The sequence below is a fragment of the Dipodomys spectabilis genome, unplaced genomic scaffold, assembly GCF_019054845.1.
Source record: "Dipodomys spectabilis isolate Male_0828 unplaced genomic scaffold, ASM1905484v1 ptg000478l, whole genome shotgun sequence".
Lineage (NCBI taxonomy): Eukaryota > Metazoa > Chordata > Mammalia > Rodentia > Heteromyidae > Dipodomys > Dipodomys spectabilis.
In genome coordinates, this window is record NW_024871155.1 from 679,598 (window position 1) to 693,596 (window position 13,999).

Consider the following 13,999-nt stretch of genomic DNA (forward strand, 5'->3'; position numbering starts at 1 on the left):
AGCCGGGCTGGGCACCTGTGGCTCACACCTGTAATCCAACCTGATACTCAGGAGGCTGAGATCTGAGGATCGCAGTTTGAAGCCAGCCGGGGTAGAAAAGTCCCCATAAGACTCATTTCCAATGAGCTATTCAAGAACTGGAAATGGTGCTGTGGCTCAAGAGGCTTGGGGGATATCACCCAGGCCCTGAGTTCAAGCCCCACCATCAACAAAACAAAACAAGCTGGGCACTGGTGGCTCATACTTGGCATCCTAGCTAGATCTCAGGAGGCTGAGGTCTTAGGATCAGAGTTCAGTTGAAGCCAGCCTGGAGAGGAATGTCTTTGAGAATCTTTATCTTCGTTTAACTACCCCAAAAAAGCAGAAAGTGGAGGATGTGTGCTTCAAGCAGTAGAGCGGTCTTGGGGGGGGGGGGGAAGAAAGCTAAGGGACAGCACCCAGACACTGAGTTCAAGCCCCAGTACTGGCACACACATGCACACAAAACAGCCGTATGTGCAGGTGGCTCATGCATCCAGAAGATGCAAGATGCATCCAGAGTGTCTGGTTTTCAGGGGCACCGTGTGGCGGAATGCAGCCCATGCTACTGAGCGCCCAGCTTTTCTCTCTCTCTCCCCTAGGTCAGCAGTGGAGTAGAAAAGTCCCGGGAGAGTCTAACGCCTTAACCACCATGGCAGAGAAGCGGCCCCTGGGGACCCTGGGGCCGGTGATCTATGGCAAACTGCCCCCGCCTGGAGCCTGACACCGGACCCAGACACAGCTTACCTCTCTCCGTGGGCAGCCAAGACCCGTGCAGCTACAAGGGTGCCTACTTTTCCTGCCCCATGGGGGGCCCCCCCAAGGCTGAACAGTTAGCATCTTGGACCCCATACCCACCCTTGTACCCTGCCAGCGTGGCCGCATCTCCGCTCCGGACGGATAATCTGTTAACCAACTGCCTGCTCTACCGCCCGCCCCCGGAAGGTTCTGAGAAGGTGCCAGCCTCCGCCGAACTCCTGCCCTTCGCCCCCCAGGCTCACATGTACCCAGCACCTCCACTGGCGGCCCCCAAACCCGTCTACCGCAGCCCACTGTGCTACGGGCTCCCCACGTGCCTGGGGGAGGGGCCGGCCAAGAGGCCCCTGGATGGGGATTGGGCCTCGGTGACTAGTCCCCTGCTGCCCCCCGCAGACCCGCCCTGCCCTCTGACCCCGGCCGCTCCTGGCAAGGGGCAGTCTCTGGATGCCACCTTCCTGCGTGGAGTGCCCCCCGGGGCAGCTGGCAAAGACTCCTCCTCCGTGAACTTCTCTGCGTGCCAGGCGTTCCTGGAGAAGTATCGGACGCTACACGGCCCCAGTTTCCTGCCTTCCAAGTTCACGGGACCCCACTACGGGGACCCGAAGCCAGCCATGGCAGAGGGGCCTTCCAGTCCTTGGAGTCGACTGGCTCAGCCCCAGGAGTCTGTGCCCACTCACTACCCCGCTGCCCCCTCTCCCACAGACCCTGCCCTGCCCCCCCGCCTGCCGCCACCCGGAGAAACAAGACGGCTACAACTCGGTACTCTCCCTGCAGCCCCTCGGGGCGCACAAGGGGGCCGGGTACCCGGCCGGGGCTCTGGGTAGTCCCTACCTAAGGCAGCCGGCCGTCCAGGCCCCTTACATGCCCCCGATGGGGCTGGACACTTACTCCTACTCCTCGGCGCCTCTCCCGCCTCACTCGCCAGGCCTCAAGCTGGAGCCTCCCCTCGCCCCCCGGTGCCCGCTCGACTTTGCCCCTCCGACTCTCGGTTTTCCTTACGCCCGGGATGATCTGTCTCTCTACGGGGCATCCCCGGGGCTGGGGAGCACCCCACCTTCCCAGAACAGCATGCAGCCTGGAGCTCAGCCCAGCGCCTTTCCAAGGGCATGCCAGTCCCTGCCAGCCAGCCAGCCCTGCTCGGAGCCCGTGAAGCCGGCAGACAAGCCCGCGCGGGGCGCCGGCGACAAGGCCTGGGGGCCCGGCTGCGGGAAAGAGCAGTGCCAGCCGCAGCCCGGCGAGCCCCCTGTCCTTCCCATTGTCATCCCAGACAGCCCGGGACCCCCGCACCCCACCGGCACTGCGCCCCTGTGCCCGCGAGCTCCCGGCCCCCCCACAGAAGGAGGGGGTGAGGCCCCCCGGCTCTCCCCCTATGCCTGTGATCGACAACGTCTTCAGCCTGGCGCCCTACCGGGACTACCTGAACGCGCCCGTGCCCAAGGCGCCCCCGACCACCAGACAGAGCCCAGATGCAGACTCCGAGGGAGCCCCGCCTGCCCAGGACGGGCCCCCAGGGGCTCGCTGCCCCGGGCGACAAGAGGTGGCCTTGGACCTGAGCGTGAAGAAGCCCGTGGCAGAGGACGCTGCCCCCAGCAAGGCCCCGCCGCCGCCGCCTGAGCTGCCAAGCAGACCCACGGCGGCTGTGCCAGACCGGGGCCACTCACCATCACGACTGCCCGGCCCGAAAAAGACCACCGCGGAAGCGCCCACAGCGCCAGCCACCACCGACGACCTGCCCAGGACCAACTTCCACAGCTCCGTGGCTTTCATGTTCCGCAAGTTCAAGATCCTTCGGCCCACAACCCTATCCGCAGCCGGGGTGCCGTCCACGCCCGCCGTGGCTCCTGCTTCCACGCAGCCCGTGCCCACGCCCCCCTCCACGCCCGTAGGACTGCAGATCCTCACCCAGCCCTTGCCGGTGGCATGCTTCAACCTGGCCCTGCCCAGCCCACCAGCCCTCGCTGCGGCCTCTCCAGCCCCAGGGCCAGCCAGCTCCCCGGCCTCCACCCCTTCTCCAGCTGCAGGCCCAGCGCCGTCGGGCCCCGTGCCCGTCTCTTCGGGAGCCTCCGGAGTCTCCCTGGAGCAGCACTTTACCGGGCTGCACGCATCCCTGTGCGATGCCATCTCGGGCTCCGTCGCCCACTCCCCACCCGAGAAGCTCCGCGAGTGGTTTGAGTCCACGGGGCCGTGGGGCCCGGGCGGCGTGGCAGGAGTGCCAGGCCGTGCAGGGGCTGCTGGGTAAACTGCTGTCCCAGCTGCAGAGATTCATGTACACCCAGCAGTGCCCCTTCCCGCACGTCGTGCGGGCCGGTGCCATCTTCGTGCCCATCCACCTGGTGAAGGAGCGCCTCTTCCCCAGGCTGCCGCCCGCCTCCGTGGACCACGTGCTGCAGGAGCACCGCGTGGAGCTGAGACCCACGACGCTGTCGGAGGAGCGCGTGCTGCGGGAGCGCGCCCTGCACGGCTGCACCTCCCGCATGCTGAAGCTGCTGGCCCTGCGCCAGCTGCCCGACATCTACCCCGACCTGCTGGGCCTGCAGTGGCATGACTGTGTGCGGCGCCAGCTGGGTGAGCAGGAGCCCGCTCCGTAGCTGCAGGATCTGAGGGCGAGCGTGATGGGGGGTGTGCGCGCATGTGCGGGTAACCAGAACTCGAACTCAGGGCTTAGCGTTTTCTGCCCAGGGCTGGTGCTCTACCACCTGAGCCACAGCTCCACTTCTGGCTTTTTAAGGGGTCCATTGGCAATGAGTCTCACAGACTTTTCCAGCCTGGCTTTGAATCGTGATCCTGAGTGGCTGGCATTACAGGCGTGAGCCACTGGCGCCTGGTTACGTGGTGGTTTTTGAACGTCGTGGGTTCTGATGTGAAGGGTAGTTGGTTTGCTCTCTTTCTCCACTAAATGGTCAATTTGCCTGTTGTGCAGCTTGCTTTAAGATTTTTTGTTTGAGGGCTAGGAAGGTGGCTCAGTGGTAGAGCGCTTGCCTTGCATGCATGAGGCCCTGGGTTCGATTCCCCAGCACCACATAAGCAGAAAAAGCTGGAAGTGGCGCTGTGGCTCACACAGTAGAGCGCTAGCCTTGAACTGAAGAGCTGAGGGACAGCGCCCAGGCCCAGAGTTGAAGCCCCACGACCAACAACAACAAAAAAGACAAATCTTTTTTTTATTATTATTTGATTCCTCCCCATCCCCCTGGTCCTGGGGGTTGAACCCAGGGCCTTTCAAGTGCCAGGTGGAGCATTTACCACTTGAGCTTCACAAGAAGCCCTAGTCTCTCTTCCCCTCTCCCCCTCACTCCTTCCCTTCCTTCCTATCAAGGCAGGGTCCTACCTCCTTTTGGCCCCAAACTTGCAATTCTCCCTCCTCTGTCTTCTGAATGGCTGGGATTACAGGCATGTGCCACCATACACGGTTCCTTGAGGGCACATAGCTTGGTATCTCTGTGTGGTTAGGGCACTCATGCTTCTTCAGCCAGGACTTAGGGGTGGCTCTGCCTCTCCTGAGTCAGTTCTCGGCCCCCTCTGAGCCCTTTCTCCCTGCCACCCCCACCTTCCTACCACCCTTGAAGAACCTGTTGTCATCCCACCTCCTGGCCCTAGGCCTCCTCCCCTGAGGCTCCTGGTCAAGGTGGAGACCGGGCCGGAAGCAGAGTGCTGACCCACATTGTAGCATGTCCTCCAACACGAAGAGCTGGGCACCCGTGGCTCACGCCTGTAATCCTAGTACTCAGGAGGCAGAGATCTGAGGATTCACAGTTCAAAACCAACCCAGGTGGGCTGGGAAGGTGGCTTGGTGGTAGAGTGCTTAAGCACTTAGCATGCATGATGAAGCCCTGGGTTCGATTCCTCAGTACCACATACACAGATATAAACCAGAAGTAGTGCCGTGGATCAAGTGGTAGAATGCTAGCCTCGAGCAAAAGAAGCTCAGGGTCAGTGCCCAGGCCCTGAGTTCAAGCCCCAGGACTGGCCAAAACAAACAAAAACCCATGTAGGAAAATCCAAGTCAGATTATCTCCAATGAACCACCAAAAAGCCAGAAGTGGAGCTGTGGCTCAAGAGCATTTGAGCGAAATAGCACGAGTTAAAGAGGCAGTGCCAAGAACCCAGTACTGGCACACACAAAGTTAGGAAAGAGTTCTCAGTGGAGTGGAAGCAAGTATGGTATAGGATGTGTGGCCCCCTTGTTGAAGCCCAGGATACCCTTGTTCTGGCTCTGGTGGCCGGCCCTATTGAGTCTGGCTGGGAAGTGGTGGCCTGGCTGCTTGCCACAGGCTAGATTTGGGGGTTCCTGACCCCACGCCCTCCCTCAGCTGGAAGGGACCTCTAGAAAATTACTCCTACTTGGGTTTTTCGTCGTAGTTGTGGGTCTTGAACTCTGGGCTTAGGTGCTATCCCTGAGCTCTTCAGCTCAAGGCGAGCGCTCTACCACTTGAGCCACAGCGCCACTTCAGGTTTTCCGAGTGGTTTATTGGAAATAAGAGTCTCACGGACTTTTCCTGCCCGGGCTGGCTTTGAACCACAATCCTCAGATCTCAGTCTCCTGAATAGCTAGGATGACAGGCGTGAGCCGCCAGTGCCCAGCCCACTTGGGTTTCTTTTGGGTTCCTGATTTCCTCTAGTGGTTTTCCTTTCTAGAGGATCACAGTTCAAAACCAGCCAGGTAGATAAATCCACGATACTTCAGCAATAAAAAAGTTGGAGATAACCGGGCGCTGGTGGCTCACGCCTGTAATCCTAGCTACTTAGGAGGCTGAGATCTGAGGATCTTGGTTCAAAGCCAGCCCGGGCAGGAGAGACCATGAGACTCTTATCTCCAATAAAACACCAGAAAACTGGAAGTGGCGCTGTAGCTCAAGTGGTAGAGCGCTCGCCTTGAGCTGAAGAGCTGAGGGACAGCGCCCAGGCCCAGAGTTCAAGCCCCACGATCGACAAAAAAAAAAAAAAAAAGCTGGAGATGGAGCTGTGGCTGAAGGGGTAGAGCACCAAGTTTGAGCAACAAGAAAAAGTCATGTAATAGTGGGAGGCAGGGGCGGGGAGCCCTGCTGGTACCTGCGTACCCCGGTGCCGAGCGCTGTCCAGGGTAGTTTTGGAGGCTGGGAAGGTTGGGGGGAGGGAGGGGCCTGAGGACACGGAGCCCGCAGTCTGACCATGTCCCTTCTCCAGGTGACCTGGACATGGAGGCTCAGGCCACATCGCCCTCACAGCCCACTCTGGCTAGAGAAGACAGAGACAGCCTTCCCCTGGCTCAGAAGTCACCAGCCCCCAAGGTCAGGAAGCTGGGGAGGAAGCCACCCACCCCTGGCCCAGAGAGAGAAGCCACCTCTGGTGGGGGCGGGTCACGTGGTCCCTCACCAAGCCCAGCCACCAACGCCAGCCCGCCCGGCCCTACGCTGCGAGCCCGCTTCCGAAGCCTTCTGGAAACCGCCTGGCTCAATGGCGCAGCTTTGCCCACTTGGAGCCACAAGGCCCCGGGACCAGCCCGGCCCCCTCGGCAGCCCCACCTGCTGGGCAGTGCCAGCCAGCACCTGTAGCCCCCTGGGGCCAGGAGGGTGCCATCTTGTGTCCTACCCAGTTGCCTAGAGCCAGAAAATGGATGCTGGGGGGGCTGGGACCCACCAGGCTGGGCCTAGAACCTCTGACCTTGGAGTATGAGAAAGGACTCTTTCTTCTTCCCTAGAGAAAACCCGTGGGTGCTGGAACTCCCCAGACCTGGCCTTGAATCGTGGCTGCTGCGTTCCTGGCGGCGTGGCGTGGGCAGAGGCCTCTGCTTCTCTCTTGACTGCTCGTTCCCCGTTTGTAAAAATCAGGACAACAGCCTACCTCACCGGGGTGTTCTCGGGGTGATGGCCTGACTCATGCCCATGGTGACTGGGACTCGACGTTTCTCCCCCCTGGGGTCAGGCCCTCACCATCAGCCAAGAGCCTGGATTGGGAAGCCGGGGCCTGGACTGAGGCTGGATCAGCAGGCTCTTCTTGCTGAAAGTCTCCGTGTGTCTTAGGATTTGGTTGTCCCTGAGCAGTACATTGCCAGTGTCTGTCTGTCTGTCCTGTCCGTGCTGTGGTCCTTGATCTGGGCTGGTAACGGGTCCCAGGCCTCGCCTGAATTTACGTCATCCAGCCATCACCCCCCCCCCCCCCCCCAGGAAAGTGATGTTTTTCTGGAAGCCAACTAGCCCCAAGGAACTCGGGGACCAGTGCCCACGTGGTGGGGTGGGGGTGGGGGGAGGATTGGCTCTGTCCTTGGAGGTCTCTGAGCTTTGGCGGGGACTCTGGTGCTCTCCAGGCTGAGAGCTGGGGTCCTTGGCTTTATTTAAGGGGTCTAGGAGCCTGTGCGGTCCTGGGGGCGGGCAATTAAAACATTTGTGTTGTTTTGGAGCTGGGACTATGAGCCCATCTTTAATCATCCCAGGCTTCACCCTCCCCTCCCTGCTCCCAGCCTTGAAGTCACAAAGAACCTGTAGCACTGAATATAGCTATGTATATGTATATGTGTGTGCACATATATATGCATATACATGTATATGTATATATATATATATATATATATACGTTGTTGCTGCTGCAGTCGGGCATCTGTGGCTCAGGCCTGTATCCTAGCTCCTCAGGAGGCTGAGATTCATAGGATGGCAGTTCAAGGCCAGCCTAGGTAGAGTGTTCGCTAGATTCCATCTCCAAAACAACCGCCAAAAAAGAGCTGAACAGACATGACTTCCCCAAGTTCAAGTCTCAGCGCCAGGCACCCAAAACAAAACACAACCTATTGCTAAGAGCTGAGAGACTAAGGGGACAGAGGCTGCTACACCCCCAGAAACTAGGGCCCACTTAACTGTGACCCTCTAGCTCCACCCCCCCCCCCCCCCCAGTTTCTCTGCTGTCCATTGGAGTTCCTAGGCCAGGTCTAGCCAGGTAGGGCTTCTCAAAAAGAGGCCCCTGAAAAGGCCTCCCATTTCTCTTATTACAAGTGCTTTAAAAGAAACCGGGGACCAGTAACTCACTCCTGTAATCCTATTTAACTAAGGAGGCTGAGATCTGAGGATTGAGGTTCAAAGCCAGCCTGGGAAGAAAAGTCTTGAAACTTATTTCCAATTAATCACCAAAGATGAAAGTTGGAAGTGGAAGTGTGGCTCAAGCGGTAGAGTGCCAACCTTAAACCAAACAGTAAGAGACAGTGCCCAAGCCCTGAATTCAAACCTCAGTACTGGTGCACACACAAACACACACATATCCTAGAAACTAGGCCTTGTGGTTCATACTTGTAAACCCAGCATGGATCAAGAATTTAAGGCCAGCACCGACTGACTCAAAACCAAAGTCAGGAACCTGGGTTTTAGTCAAACTGCCGAGCTGACCGTTCTAGGCTGTGTTCTCAGTAACAACACTGACATGCCTTCCCTTTACAGAGGGGGAAACTGAGATCTGGGAACTTACTGAGGGATTGGTCTAGGTTGGGCTATGTCAGAAACCCTGGGTTAGGGCTGGGAATGTGGCTTAGTGACAGAGTGCTTGCCTAGCATGCACGAAGTCCTGGGTTCGATTCCTCAATAGCACACAGAAAAAAAACGGAAGTGGCACTGTGGCTCAAGTGATCGAGTGCTAGCCTTGAGCGAAAGAAGCTCAGGTATAGGCCCAGGCTCTGAGTTCAAGCCCCGGAACCAGTTTAAAAAAACCAAGTAGGTCAGAGCTGGGTGTGGTAGTTCATGCCTATCATCCTAGCTCCTCAGGAGGCTGAGATCTGAAGACCAGTGTTCAGAGCCAGCCTGGGCCGGAAAGTCCATGAGATGAGCTCACTCCATTGAACCCCAAGAAACCTGAAGTGGAACTGTGTGTGTGTTGGAGCACTAGACTTGAGAGTAGAAGCCAAGGGTCAGCATCTAGGCCCTGAGTTCATGTCCAGTACTGTCATACAGGGACACAGGTCTCCCTTTGGCAGCCTCTGGAGGCCTGGTCTGGTTCACTCTGGGTCACAATGAGCAGGATCCAGGCCTGGTCCTGGGCTCCCCCACTGGAGATGGAAGAATGGCTTTAGTCTCAGCCTGATCTGCCGTCCCACTGGGGGTGTTGGCTGGCAGGTGACCAGTCCCTCCTCGTGGGTCATCCCCCAGTATAGTCCTTCCGTGTCCCCTCTGCTTCCAGCTCTTGCCACTAACCCCTGGCTGGACAGGCCTCCCACGCAGAGCTGAGACCCCCATGCTAATACTCAGCCGCCTCCAGCGTCTCGCTGTCCTAGAGAGGAGCTGAGGCTCCTGGCGTGGGGTGCAGGGCCCAAGGAGGCCTGACGGTGGCTGCAGCCCTGGAGATCAAGTAAGGGCTCTACAGAGCCTGTCTCAGATTGAAGGGATGAGAGCATACAGGGCCAATGTGCTGCCAGGTCCTCCCCTACCTAGCTCAGAGCCTGGGACTCGGGGCTTGGCTGCTTCTCCCTGAACCTTACAAACCCCCCTGGGCCCCCAAGCACCAGCTGCTGGAGTCCGGGATGTCCTTAACCAGGGTGGCTCCCGGCTGTGGGTATAGGCCGGGGACCCCAGAGGCTTCTCCCCACACCTGGGGCCCTGCCGGCCTTCCCATAAACCTGTGCACGTCCCCTGGGTGGGAAGGCTGGAGTGGCACCATGCGGCCTTTCCTGACCCAACACACCAGAACTCCAGCTTCCTGAAGATCAGGTTTGCTTGTGTGAAGCCAGTCCTGGGGCTGGAACCCACCAGGGCCTGGGTGCTGTCCCTGAACAAAAAATTCTCATGCTTGAGGCTGGCACTCTACCACTTGAGCCACAGTTCCCACTTCTGGCTTTTTTTGTGGTTGGTAAAAGATGGAAAGCCAGGTACTGGTGGCTCATGCCTATAATTCTAGCTACCTATGACTGAGATCTGAGGATCACTGTTCAAGGCCAGCCTGGGCAGGAAAGTCCATGAGACTCTTCTCTCCAGTGAACCACCAGAAAACCAGAAGTGGCACTGTGGCTCAAAGTGGCAGAGTGCTAGCCTTGAGCAAAAGAGCTCAGGGACAGTGCCCAGCCCCTGAGTTCAAGCCCCATCACTGACCAAAAAAAAGTCTCACAGACTTACCTGTCCTGGCTGGCTTTGAAATAAGATCCTCAAATCTCAGCCTCTCGAGTAGCCAGGATGACAAGGTGTGAGTCTCAGCCTAGAAGCGTCTGACCCGAACAAACTCCTCCCTCTCGTGTCACTGTGGTCAGGTCTGTACAGGAATGGCCACCCGGCCTCTGGCCACTTGCTCGTGGGTCTCCCCACTTGCTCATGGGTCTCCCCAAAGTGCAGGTCCCTTCCTGCAAGGGGCAATGGGCAGCAGCTGGGCCTGGCTGGCCCGGAAGCTGGGCCCGAGTCCTCTCCTGCCCTGGGCTGGCTCCAGGCACCGCTGAGAGGTTCTGGGCCTGGACCTTGAGCGTGGATGGAAAGGCCAGAGGCTACGCAAAACCCCAGGATCAGAACCCCACGTGAACACAGAAACCATAGCAACTATTTCCCCTCTGACTTTTATGTCCCATGGAGGTGAGGTGAAGTGGGTAGAGTCAAGTCTGAGGAAGGCAGGCCACTGCTGGTTCAGTCTTAGGCTAGGGCCTTGCCCTGTCTGTGCTGGATGCCTGGGGAAGGCAAAGGTCCTGGGCTCCGGCTGGAGTCCTCCAGTTCAAGGGAGAAGCCCCAGGCAGGAGGAGTCGGGGTGGGGGGGGGGGGGTGGGGAGTGGGATTCAAGGGAGGGAGAAGCCGCTCCAGGGACACCTGGGGAGAGGAGAGGAAATACTGAACCCCCCAAACACGCACATACACACAGTGCCACCTGCCCACTCCTACCTGGGGGGAGAGGGGGAAGGGCAGGCAGGAGACAAAAAGGGAAACTGTAGATGGAGCCTGGCAGCTTTCCCCCCCAAATAACACCTCCTCTGGCACCCTGCGCCCCTGCCTGCCTGGGGCAAGCCCATACCTTGCAATGCAGGGCAGCGCCTGGGCGAGGCCTTGGTTCCCCCAGGCTGGACACTCAGGTTGAGGCCCCGCTACTTCAGCACCTGGGATGAGACAGCGCAGCATCACACACCCCTACCCAAAAGCCTCCTCACCATTCTGGTAGATTCCATTTGGATGCCCCCCCCCCCCCCCCGGAGTCCCTTCTGCCTAGCTGGATGCCTACCAAGGTGATGGTGACAATGGCATGCAGGACACAGAGCCGGGGGCTGGGGGCTCCAGGTCCAGGCCGACTGGAGGCTGCGGAGCGGGGGGCGCCTGGAGCAGAGAGCAGAGAGGAGCGGGTGGTCAGGGTAAGTAAGCCTCCATCTTTGCGGTCCTGGGGTCTGGGAGGGGGAGGGGGGAGGGCAGAAGGGAGGGAAGGCCGCCAGCTGGGGGGGGGCACTGACCGCAGTCTGGGCCGGTCACCTCCACCCAGAGGCCCTCCGCTTCCGGTGCACATCTCAGGGCCCTGCGCACGGATTCCTGGATGAGGCCCCGGGGTGGGGCCGCCTGGAAGAAGATGGCCTCCACTTTGGCAGTCGGTGGTTCTGGCCTGGAAAGGAGTTCCGCGGCTGGCTAATGGGAGCTGGCGTCTGGCTCTCCACCACCCATCCCCAGAACCAAAACCCAACCCAAACCAGCCCACCAGAACTCCTGCACCACGACTTGAGCAAAGTTCCACAGAGTCCTGAGGCCTGGGGTCATCTGGGGTCAGGAGAAGAGGGCAAAGGTCAGGGCTCTCTGCCCACCACAGGCTCAACCAGCTCCACCCCTGCACCCCCCCTCTCTCCCATCCCCCCCTCCCCCCCTCCCGCGCTCCCCCCCCCCCTCCCCCCGGCCGCCGTGTCACCCATCCGGTCAGCTGCTGCTGAAGCTTCTGGAATTCGGGGCTGGTTTTGTTCTGCAAGGCTTTGGTGAAGGGCCAGCCCCCTATCAGGAGCCACAGCTCATACACCTCCAGCTCGGCCTTCTCCTCTAGAACCATAGGAATGGGGGTACAGCATGCAGAACCCCATCACCCAGGAACCTGGCCCAGAGCACACGTCCCAGGCCCTGCTGTTCCCAGAGAGTGGCATTTATTTTAGTGTTGGTACTAGGGCTTGAACTCAGAGCCTGGGTGCTGTCCCTGAGCTTTTTCACTCCAGGTTAATGCTCTACCACTTGAGTCACAGCCCCACTTCAGGATTTGTGCCGTGGTTAACTGAAGATAAGAGTCTCACGAGTTTTCCTGCCCAAGGGGGCTTTGAACCGCGATCCTCAGATCTCAGCCTCCTGAGTAGGATGACAAGCGTGAGCCTCCAGGGCGGGCTCAAGGGTGCCATGTTTCACATCGAAGTCTGGAGATTCTCCAAGCACACACATGAAATCCACAGCCCGGGGCCAGTGACTCACGCCTGTGATCCCAGCTACTCAGGAGGCTGAGATCTGAGGATCCATTGTGGTTCGAAGCCAGCCTGGGCAGGAAAGTCTGTGAGACTCATCTCCAGTGAACCACCAAAAAAGCTGTGACTCAAAAGTGGTAGAGCACCAGACTGGAGGGGAAAAAAAACAGGCTCAAGGATAGAATTCATACTCTCAGTACAAGTCCCAGTAATGGCACACACACACATGCACACACACGCACACATGCAATTCTACTCATTTTCTAGAGGGGACTGTAAATTCTAGAAGAAGTAGGCTGCCAGTCCAGACTGGACTCCCTGCCAGACTTACCGTTGGCTTCTAGGCTGGATTTCAGGAGGGCGGGATCTGTGCTGCTGCGGGCCAGGTGATTGGCCAGGCCTCGGAGGTGGGTGGGGACAGGGCTGTGGAATTTGTATTCCATGTCCACGCTCACCCATTGGTGGAGGTCGCTAGAGAAGGGCGGGGTCACAGGTTAGCAGGTGCTACTACAGAAGCAAGCTTTGAGCCCTAGGTATGGGGGGGGGGGCCTCCCCACGTCCTGGGGCAGAGATCCAGATGGCTCAAAGTCCTCTCCAAGTGACCCCAAACCTCTGCCTCCCCATCCTGGCTTGCCCCCCTAGCTGTGCAGGCTGGGGATGGGGGCGACGCTCTACCCACCTGAAGAGGAGCAGGGGCCCTTTTTGAGGGTGCTTCTTGTAGAATCCGGACACCAGCGGTGTGAGCTGTGGGGAGTCAGGGAGGTCGGAACTCAGAGGAACCCTGGGGCAGGGGAGCCTGGCTAGGCCAACCCCACCCCACCCCAGGCATCGCTCTGAGGCCTCTCCAGTCTCCCTCACGCCCCCCCTTTCCCCTCCCTTCATGGTGCCAACCTGTGGCACCTCCACAGGCAAAAACCCAAGAGGGCAGCTGGGTACTGGTGGTTCACACCTGTCATCCCAGCTACTCAGGAGACTGAGATCTGAGGATCACAGTTCAAAGCCCCACAACCGACGCAAAAACCAGAAGTGGCGCTGCGGTTCAAGTGGCGAAGCACCAGCCTTGAGCAAAAGAGCTCAGGGACAGGGCCCAGGTCCTGAGTTCAAGTCCCAGGCTTGGCACAAAATAAAATAAAAATAGTCCAGAGGCCTGTTGTGAAGAGAATCAGGCAAAGGTCCCAGGCCCCTTCCAGAAGGAGGGCTGTGTAAGGGAGCAAGGAGATCTCACCCACTGGAGAATCTGCTTCTCTAGCAGGACGAAGGGCTTAGAACCAGGCGAGAGGAGCTGGGGCAGGAAGGGCCTCAGGACTGTGAAGTGGATGCTGATGGTCTCCAGAGCCAGGTCGGTCAGGTTGGACCCTGCAGTCACAGGTGAGAGTCAGGAGGCCCCAGAGTCCCCATGGTCCCTGTATTGGCTGGGGGGAGGCAGACACTTGAGGGCTCACCATCAGAGGCCAGGCTGTCCTCAGCCAGAGACACACTTCCCAGTATCCACCTGGACATCTTGACCCAGCGGTACATAGTCCAGAGGACTTGGTGCGCCGAGGGCCCGGATGAGCCCCCAAACACCAAGGTGGCGTTTACATCTTCAGAGCCAGGCCTGGGGACAGAGGCGTGTGCTCACAGAAGGCCCGGGCAGGGGAGGGGCCTGGCTAGGGCATAAGTCCCCCTCTTTTTTTTTTTTTTGAAAGGGGGAAGTAGAGGCATGAACTCGAGGCCTGGGCGCTGTCCCTGAGCTCCTCAGCTCAAGGCGAGCGCCGTACCATTTGAGCCACAGCACCACTTCTGGTTTCCTGGTGGTTCATTGGAGATAAGAGTCTCATGGATGTTCCTAACTGGGGCTGACTTTGAACCACCATCCTTAGATCTCAGCCTCCTGGGTAGCTAGGA

At 59.0% G+C, this 13,999-nt stretch overlaps 2 protein-coding genes and 1 non-coding gene across 3 annotated transcripts; 2 read left to right on the plus strand and 1 right to left on the minus strand.

Moving 5' to 3' along the window:
• The first annotated feature begins 543 nt into the window (after window positions 1-543).
• On the plus strand, window positions 544-6,817 carry CUNH15orf39 (chromosome unknown C15orf39 homolog). The gene is given in 6 exon segments (XM_042668896.1): window positions 544-724; window positions 726-1,457; window positions 1,459-2,052; window positions 2,054-2,968; window positions 2,970-3,342; window positions 5,938-6,817. Coding segments are annotated over 6 exon segments (3,135 nt in total). The 5' UTR covers window positions 544-571; the 3' UTR covers window positions 6,306-6,817.
• Window positions 3,724-3,804, plus strand: Trnaa-ugc. The gene has a single exon. It is a non-coding gene; the product is annotated as a tRNA-Ala (tRNA).
• Window positions 6,818-10,780: 3,963 nt separating the features above from the next.
• Window positions 10,781-13,816, minus strand: LOC122098460 (taste receptor cell protein 1-like). The gene is made up of 10 exons (XM_042668890.1): window positions 13,758-13,816; window positions 13,555-13,709; window positions 13,338-13,468; window positions 12,792-12,856; window positions 12,444-12,583; window positions 11,581-11,705; window positions 11,377-11,435; window positions 11,138-11,283; window positions 10,915-11,006; window positions 10,781-10,792 (listed from the first exon to the last, which is right to left on the minus strand). The coding sequence occupies exons 1-10, from the start codon at window positions 13,814-13,816 to the stop codon at window positions 10,781-10,783; spliced, it is 984 nt and encodes a 327-aa protein (XP_042524824.1).
• Window positions 13,817-13,999: the final 183 nt, after the last annotated feature.